Consider the following 8,856-nt stretch of genomic DNA (forward strand, 5'->3'; position numbering starts at 1 on the left):
TGGTTGGAGTTTCCCGCCGGAGCCGCCCGGAGGCTGTACCCGCCGCTCAATGGGAGGAAACTACTTTCCCATGCCTGTGGGAGAGGTGGAGTCGCGGGGTGAATGGCAGTCACAGTAGCCAGTGGCTTGGAGAACTTGTCCCGCTGAGCTTGAGGGGACCAGTAGACAAAGGCGTGGGCGGGGCGTAGGCAGCGGCGCGCCGAGCTAGGGCTTGGCCGGGAGCGCGGCAGTGGGGTCAAACACCGCGCGGCGGTTGAGCGGCGGGCGGCTCAGACTGGCGGGTGAGGACTCGGCGAAGGTACGTGCGGGCTGGGTCGGGGCTGGGGGCCGGGCGGGGCATCCCGGGGCGGAGGAGGCTTTCTCGTCCGTTAGCCAAGGGCCCGCCGGGGCACCCGCCGTGGTTTCGCCTTTACCGGTGATATGTGTGATTTGCGTCGGGTTCTCCCAGCGGAGCGCGAGTTGTCCCCTCTTGGGCTAGGCTCCCGGTGCAGCGCGGAGCACACAGAAGGCGTTCATTACGTGCTGAATGAAAAGATGAATGAATGAGCCGATCACCTTTACCCAGCCCGATCAGCCCTCGGTTTGAGGGCGTCCAGGCCACTCCCCTCACCCCAGCGCCACAGACCGGGGGATCTGGACACTCACAGGTATTTGGCGCCTCCCCTTTCCCGTGGAGGTAGCAGCCCAGGGCGATTGTGGACATATAGGGATTTTAAATCATGTAGTTCCCTGTAGCACCAATAATGCCAGAAAATAATGCCAGGGGAGGGGGTGGGAGGTGGCATTTTAGCTGATGTGGGATCGCAGGCAGTGAGAACTGGGAGACTGGGGAGGAAGCCTAAAGGACAAGGGAGCAGGGTCCCTCCTACTAACAGTGATGTTTTCAGGTCTAGGGTGAGATCTGTACCACTTTGGCTCATTGAGTCTGGTAAAGAGGTCCACATGCTTCAGCTCATCCATTTGTTCAGCAAGCGGTTACTGAGCGTCTCTTCTGCACCAGGCCTTGCGGTTGGTACAAGGGATGCCATTTAGGGCAGGGGTCAGCCCACGGGTGGCCCTCCTGAGGGGTCCTGGAAGCAGTGACCTGGAAAACAAACATCATTGGAAGGTCAGGGAAGAGAAAGGGTCCAAGCCGAGAGAACAACTGGTGCACATGCCCTGAGGCAGGAATGTGCTTGGCACCTTTAGGGATCATAAAGACCAGTGAGGGGAGATGATGGTGGAGAGTCTTTGCCTCAGGGTAAAACTTTTGGATTTTATGTAAGAGCAGTGGGGCACAGAACATTCTGCAACAATGGAAATGTTCTCTGTGCTGTCCAGTATGGTAGCTGCTAGACACAGGTGACTCCTGATCATTTGAAATACAGGTAGCACACCTGAGGAGCTGAATTCTACATCTTATTTAAGTTTAACTCCCTAGCCATGTTGGACAGCCATGGAGAATTTTCTGCGGAAGGCAGTGATGTGTGTCAGACCTGGGATGGGGGTGAGATGCTGGGGGAGATGGGCTTGCTCCCTAGAGCTAGTTGTATAACCAGTCCAACAGCTGACGTGGTTGTTCCTGGCATTCACAGTGGCTAGGCTGAGGCATGAGCGCCCGGCTGTGTGGCTGGACCCCATAGCACCTCCTGGGACAGAGTGCACGCCCACACATGGTTTGGCCCTGCCGCGACCGGTGACCGGAGCAGTCCGGGCCGCCACCATGATGAAGTTGTTGGTGGCCAAAATCCTTTGCATGGTGGGCGTGTTCTTCTTCATGCTGCTTGGCTCCCTGCTCCCCGTAAAGATCATCGAGTCAGATTTTGAGAAGGCCCATCGCTCGAAAAAGATCCTCTCACTGTGCAACACCTTTGGAGGCGGGGTCTTTCTGGCCACATGCTTCAATGCTTTACTGCCCGCCGTGAGGGAAAAGGTAAGCAGCAGCCCTTGGCACCTTATGGTAGAGGGTCTCTATACTTTCCCTTTTTCCTTTCTTTTTAAATTGAGATATAGTTGATGTACAAGATTGTTTAAGTTAGAGGTGTACAACATGGTGATTCATGATTTTTCAAGGTTATATTCCTTGTGTAGTTATAAACTATTGGCGTAGTCCCCGTTCTGTACAATATATCCTTGTAGCTTATTTATTTTATGCATAATAGTTTGTACCTCTTAATCCCCTTCCCCTGTCTTGCTCCTCCCCTCTCTAGTGCTTTTCAGCCCTAACACCAAGCTTGGGGGCCTTGACACTGTAAGGGTGCTGGGAAGTAGAAAATGAACTTGCTGTGTGATCACACATTGGTTGCTTCTCCCCTCTGGGTCTTATCTGGTAAACAGGGGGTTTGCCCTAGACCTGAGATTCCCAGCTGATAGGCTCATCAGTCAATACTTGATTAGACTGCCTGCCCTGGTCAGCATGCACTTCACCCTGAAAGTAGCGACTGGGGCCTCTCTACAACTCCTGTATCAGTTAGCTACTGCTGCCTAACAGGTGATAACAGACCTAGCATCTTAAAACAACACATGTTTATTTCCACGTGGTGTCTCTGGATTGGGATTCTGGACACCACTTGTCTGGTTCCCTGCTCCTGGCTCTCATGTGGCAGCAGTCAAGGTATCCACTGGGCTGTGGTTTCATCTCAGAATCCGACTGGGGATGGATCAGTTTCTGAGCTCACGTGGATGTAAAGCAGGCTCAGTTCCTTCCTGGCTGTCAGACTGAGGGCCTAGTTTCTCCCTGGCTGTTGGCTGGGAGCCAGCCTCAATCCCTGGGCACACAGGCCTCCCCGCCATGCTGTTTGCTTTATCTATAAGCCCATCTCCCTCCTGGACTCCTGGCTGCTAAGCTTGAGTTCCTCTTTACACAGTTCAGTGAACTCATAAAGATGGCATCAATAAAGATAAGATCTGAGTCCTCTCTGATGCTCTTGCACATGTCCCCCCGCCCCCAGTTTCTGCATTCCTGTAGTATCACCCCTCAGGCCTGGACTGTGGGAATGACCTTGCCCCTTCCTATTCCCTTTCAGTGTGCTCAAGGCCCTCTCAGTCCTCCCAAACCATTCCCTCGTCCTGCCCCTCCTCCCAGGCTTCCCATGCCTCCTGGCCACCTGCCAGCCTTAGCCAGAGCGCCTGTCTCTTGGTCCATTGTGGCTGCCATTCACCATTCCTGCTGGTCAGGTTTCGGTGAATTAAAATAAAACGCAGTTCAACATGCCAGTCCTCAGCCTCACCAGCCACATTTCAAGTCCTCATGGGCCACGCATGGCTAGTGGCTTCTGTATCAGCACAGATAGAGAACATTCCTGTCATCTGGAAAGTTCTATTGGACAGTCCTGGCTCAGGGGATCTGAGGAGCATGGCTGAATGTGCTGCCAAGCCTTGCATTTATTCCCAGCCACTGACCAGGGTGGTCAGAGGCCAGAACCAGCCTCTCTGGGTAGGAGGCAGACCCTGGGCAGGCGTCAGGGCCAAATCCTGGTTGATATCACGGTCTGGACGCCAGAAGTCTGAGACCAGGGTATTGGCAGGGCTGGGGCCTCTTGGGGTTGTGAGGAGGCTCTGTCCCGCATCTCTCCTGGCTTGTGGGGTATCGCCAGCAGTCCTTGCCGTCCCTTGCCTTGAGTGAGCATCACCCATCTCGGTCTCCATTGTCACTCAGCCCCTCCTTTTCTGTCTCATAAGATTTCTGTCTCATAAGATTCTGGCTGTCATTGGATTAAGGACCCATCCTTACTCAGGATCATGTCATCTCCAGATCCTTATCTCATGTCCAGGCTTCCTGGGATGGCCATAACAAAAGTCTCGAGACCAAGGCTTAAACAACAGACGTTTATCCTCTCCTGGTGCCGGAGGCTGCAAGTGCCAGACCAGGATGCTGACAGGGCTGGGGCCTCCTGAGGTCTCTCTCCCTGCCTTGCAGACTGCTACCTCTGGCTGCCTCTTCACGTGATGGTCCCCAGTGTTTCTTCCTCTTCTTTTTTTTTTCTTTTCTTTTTTTTTTTTTTTGCCATTTCTAGGGCCACTCCCACAGCACATGGAGGTTCCCAGGCTAGGGGTCGAATCGGAGCTATAGCCGCCGGCCTACGCCAGAGCCACAGCAACGCGGGATCCAAGCCGTGTCTGCGACCTACACCACAGCTCAGGGCAACGCCAGATCCTTAACCCACTGAGCAAGGCCAAGGATCGAACCGGAGTCCTCATAGATACTAGTCAGGTTTGTTAACTGTTGCGCCACGACAGGAACTCCTCTTCCTCTTCTTATAAAGCAACCAGTCCTAGAGTTCCTGTTGTGTCACAGCGGGTTAAAAGCCCAACTAGTATCCATGGGAATGCAGGTTCGATCCCTGGTCTTGCTCAGTGAGTTAAGGATCTGGTATTGCTGTGAGCTGTGGTGTAGGTCTCAGATGCAGCTTGGATCTGGCATTGCTGGTATGGAAACTTCCATATGCTGTAGGTATGGGCCTTTAAAAAAAAAAAGAGAGAGAGAGGGGAAATTTTTTTTTGGTCGAGGGGACACAGTTCAGCCCATTGCACCTCAGTTAAGTCTGCAAAGACCCTTCCAAATGAGGTCACATTCTAAGTTTCCTGGTTGACACATCTTATAGGGGTCACAGTGCAGCCCACTATACTGTGTTAAAATTTGGAAAGGCCTATTCCCCTTCTAATAAAGTTCTTTTTTTTTAATCCATCCAAGATGAGCCACTGGCCCTTCCCCCCTTTTTAAACCTGTATGAATTGGCTGTTTCTGCTAATGGAACAGTGACATCTGATGAACCATGTTGTGAGGGCAGTGGGGTTCCAGACTGCCTGCCTCTGAACCTCTCCGTCCCTCTCCCCCTCTTACACTCTTTGCTCCAGCTCCAGAAAGTCCTGAGTCTCGGGCACATCAGCACCGACTACCCCTTGGCTGAGACTATTGTGCTGATGGGCTTCTTCATGACTGTGTTCCTGGAGCAGCTGGTCCTGACCTTCCGCAAGGAGAGGCCGGCCTTCATCGACCTGGAGACGTTCAACGCCAGCTCAGATGCCGGCAGTGACTCGGAGTATGAGAGCCCCTTCATGGGTGGCCCGCGGGGCCACACGCTCTATGGGGAGCCCCATGGGCACAGCCATGGGCTGAGCGTCCAGGAGCTGTCGCGCTCCAGCCCAATGCGGCTCCTCAGCCTGGTGTTTGCCCTGTCAGCCCACTCTGTCTTTGAGGGCCTGGCCCTGGGCCTGCAGGAGGAGGGGGAGAAGGTGGTGAGCCTGTTTGTGGGTGTGGCCATCCATGAGACGCTGGTGGCTGTGGCCCTGGGCATCAGCATGGCCAGGAGCTCCATGGCCCTGAGGGATGCGGCCAAGCTGGCCATTCCCGTGAGCGCCATGATCCCCCTGGGCATCAGCCTGGGCCTGGGCATTGAGCGCGCCCGGGGAGTGCCAGGCAGCGTGGCTTCTGTGCTGCTGCAGGGCCTGGCGGGTGGCACATTCCTCTTTGTCACCTTCTTTGAGATCCTGGCTAAGGAACTGGAGGAGAAGAGTGACCGGCTGCTCAAGGTCCTCTTCCTGGTGCTGGGCTATGCCGTCCTGGCCGGCATGGTCTTCCTCAAATGGTGACCACCCTGCACCCGTCATGGTTGCCCTACCCCCACTGGACCTGAGTCCCACCAGACACAGGCCGTGGACCCGCCCTGCCAACCCCAGGGGACAAGCTTGGGCCCAGGCTTCGCCTGCGCACAGAGGGGCTGACAGAGACCACGCTGAGCCCCAGATCTTACACCCTGAACCATGGGGCACCACTACTCCTTTTTCAGATACTTCACTTAAAAAGTGTTTACCAAAGCTGTGTGGCCATGTCGTCCTCGGGCATAGGGATCTGGTGACTCATAGGGGCTGCAGAGACGGGCGTCCAGGTGGGGTCAGGCCCAGGCCCTCCCCACCCCAAATACGCCCCCGACTGTGGACCAGGATGGGAGCAGCCAGCTGAGCTGCTGTTGAAAACCCCCAGGCCTTTGTCCTCCTTCCCTTGGCTCCAGTGCCAACACCATGGCCATCCTCAGCCTCCCTCAAGCCCTGCAGAATGTGACTGGTGTGGACCCAGAGTTCGCAGGGGGTCCAAACACTGGTCACATGCAGCCCTGAACAGTTTCTGAAAGAGTTCCTTCTCGAGGAGGCTCAGATCCACAGGAGACTGTAATTCCTGTCATTCAAGGCTATGCTTCTGGGGGGAAAGGGGTCCCAAGGACCTTGGAACCACCTCTAATTCTGTGCTTTCTGGTGGGAGCCCCTCCATGGGGGCTGGGGCACTGGGCTGGGCTGAGCTTCTTGGTTCCTTAAGGCAAAGGGGGCCCAGAGCCAAGAGTTTGTGGGCAGGTCGGAGGCGGCTTGGCTGTTGGTTCTTGGCCCTGCGTGCCCAGGTCTCCAGGGCAGGGTGGACCCCTGCAGGCCAGGGTCAGGGGTCATATGACTCAACTCCCCACACCAGACTCAGATGAAGCAAGAACACAGGAGACTGAGCCCTATGGGGCTGGTGCAAACCCTTGGTGCCACTCTGCTCTATGGCAACAGACCTCTGTTAGCGTAGTTGTAGCAACCAGTGTTTGGTCCCAGGGATGAGCTGAGCGCCCTTCCTGGGGGACTTCGCTGTGTCTGTCTGGAAGCCTGGAGGTGGGGCCTTGGCTTTCCCAGTTCTCTCCCTTCCTGCCCCCTCACTCAGCCACTTGGCCATGGGGCCCAAGGGCCTTCCTTGAATCTGGTTTCCTTCCTGTCTCAGTGCTGCCTGCAGCCCAGAGCCACATCAGGAAGACTGCTGCCATAGTGGGGCTGGTTAAGCTCCCCATGAGGGCAGGCCTCCCCGTGCTGTCGCCTGGGCTCAGCAGGGCCTCTAGCCCATCACCCCAGCCCCAGGGTGGTTCCAGGTGCAGCTAATTGCTTGTCCGAGGGGACACCCCAGGCGCTGGCCTGCTGCCTCCAGCTCGGCTACACAAACGCAAAAGCGTACAACCTTGGCCCCTGTCACAGCCTCCTTCAATGTTGTTATGAGAACCTTCAGTTCCAATTTCTTGGTCTCCCATCCACTGCTTGGAAGTACTGGGCCCATTTCTAGGAACTTCTGTCTGACTTTTACAAGGACCCACCTCTGAATCCCCTGTGGCCTGACCCTGTTCCCACACTGGGAAAGGGACCCTGTGGGTGTGGGAACATCATCTCCACTTTGTCTTAAACCCAGCGGTGTTGGCATCCACCTGCCCCCACTTTGCTCGCCTTGGTCCTGGTGGGCAGAATGCTCTGGAGCCACCAGATTCCAGAGCTGCCTTCAGCTAGTGGTGTGGCCCATGGGGTGGGGCTGGGTGGAGTCCCTCACTCCCTACCCCTTCCCCCATCACCTGAAGCACACACAGCAGTGTCCCCACCCGCCCCCATCATCCCCACTCTAAGCCAGCTTGCAGGCCACCTCACCATTGAGGAAGGGGGACCTCAGTGTCCCTCCTCACCCCTCAAACACTGCCACCCGGGTTCCCAGTCCCCTTGGATCCCCAGCATGCCTGCACCTGCCAGCCTCTGTTGGCTAGGCTCTGGCCTCACTCTAGGGTCCCGTGAGCCCCCCAAGAATGCCCTTGCTGTCTGCTGTGACCAGAGGAGAAAGGGTCAGCTCTGGCATCTGCTTCCTTAGGCCACAGGGGTGACAGTGTCACGTGGCAGTGTTTTTTTTTTTTTTCTTTTTTTTTAGGGCCGCACCTGTGGCATATGAAAGTTCCCAGACTAGGGGAGGAATCAGAGTTGTAGCCACCAGCCTATGCCACAGCCACAGCAACACAGGATCTGAGCTACGTCTGTGACCTGCACCACAGCTCATGGCAGTGCTGGGTCCTTAACCCACTGAGCGAGGCCAGGAATTGAACCCACGTCCTTATGTATACTAGTCTGGTTCTTAACCTGCGGAACCACAATAGGACCTCCCATGTGGCAGGTTTTGATCGGTTTTCCCCAGTTAGGGCGAGTCAGTGTCTCCACATTGAGGTAAGAAGAGTGGTCATCCCATCTGATGGAGGCCAGCCTCCCTCCTGAGTTCCCCACCACCCACCCATGGTGGCCAGCTCAGTGGCTCCATCCTCCACCCCCCACTCTGACATGAGAGGAATCATGTGGTGACAGGAGCTCTGGCTAAAGGAGACTGCAGGTGGCTCACTGCCTGGGGCTCTGGACCAGTCTGCACACAGATGTAGCCACCCCGTCACTTGCTCCACAAGGCTCCTCTTGGCCCCGAGCAGGCAGGCTCCTGGTGGCACAATTATGGGGTCCCCACGGGGCAGGGCACCATTCAGAGCCCTGCAAGTGGAAGGGTTGAGCGGGGACTAGGTTCCAATCCTCAGTGGAATCTGTTGGAGTGTCACCCTCCACTAGGAAGCCTCCGGCCCAGCCTGTCACCCTCCATAGTCTGCTCTGATTGGAGTGGAATCAGGGCTCACCATGCAGGCAACAGCTGGATAGAGTCAACTGGGTTCCCCTCCTTGATCTGGAGACAAAAGAAAAGAAAATTAGGAGGCGGCACCTAGGCCTCTCAAGTTGAATCAACAGTAATAACAGTGTGTCTTGGCTTCTGTTGTCTGCTGTTTGCGTTTCTGGTGAAGTTATTAGCTGGGAGGTGGGAGGGGAGTGCCGGTTCCCAGCCCGTCTGCACCTTGTGGGCCCCAAGAAGGCACCAGATGGGACGGTGTGGCCCTGCACCTGGCCCCTCAGGAACCACCCTGAGCACCAGCTCTGGACTCTCAGCCCTGCAGGAAGAGGCCATGCATCTCACCTGCCCCAGCCCCTGTCTGCCCTGAGCTGCCTTTGTAGACTCTGGGATGACCAGCAATCAACCCATCTTATCTTCCCCGAGCCACCTGCAGGAGGCACTAG

General features: G+C 56.0%; 1 protein-coding gene across 5 annotated transcripts; it reads left to right on the forward strand.

Moving 5' to 3' along the window:
• The first annotated feature begins 219 nt into the window (after positions 1-219).
• On the forward strand, positions 220-8,552 carry SLC39A3 (solute carrier family 39 member 3). Of its 5 annotated transcripts, none has more exons than XM_005652816.4 (5): positions 220-298; positions 449-647; positions 888-1,008; positions 1,575-1,912; positions 4,837-8,552. In XM_005652816.4, exons 4-5 carry the CDS (start codon positions 1,703-1,705, stop codon positions 5,569-5,571), a joined length of 945 nt encoding a protein of 314 aa, XP_005652873.1. In that variant the 5' UTR covers positions 220-298; positions 449-647; positions 888-1,008; positions 1,575-1,702; the 3' UTR covers positions 5,572-8,552. The 5 variants fall into 5 exon arrangements, with proteins under 5 accessions (XP_005652873.1, XP_005652872.1, XP_003123074.1 ...); XM_005652815.4 differs by having other exon boundaries at positions 479-647; XM_003123026.5 differs by lacking the exon at positions 888-1,008 and having other exon boundaries at positions 479-647.
• Positions 8,553-8,856: the final 304 nt, after the last annotated feature.

Source organism: Sus scrofa, chromosome 2, assembly GCF_054392235.1.
Source record: "Sus scrofa isolate SSC_HxYL_T2T_F1_AM1 chromosome 2, Sscrofa_HxYL_maternal_Yorkshire_Landrace_v2.0, whole genome shotgun sequence".
Classification (NCBI taxonomy): Eukaryota; Metazoa; Chordata; class Mammalia; order Artiodactyla; family Suidae; genus Sus; species Sus scrofa.

Coding starts and splice junctions, on each gene's coding strand:
- SLC39A3 (XM_005652816.4), top strand. CDS start 1,703: ATGATGAAGTTGTTGGTGGCCAAAATCCTTTGCATGGTGGGCGTGTTC. Junction 1,913..4,836: donor TGCCCGCCGTGAGGGAAAAG/GTAAGCAGCAGC, acceptor TCTTTGCTCCAG/CTCCAGAAAGTCCTGAGTCT.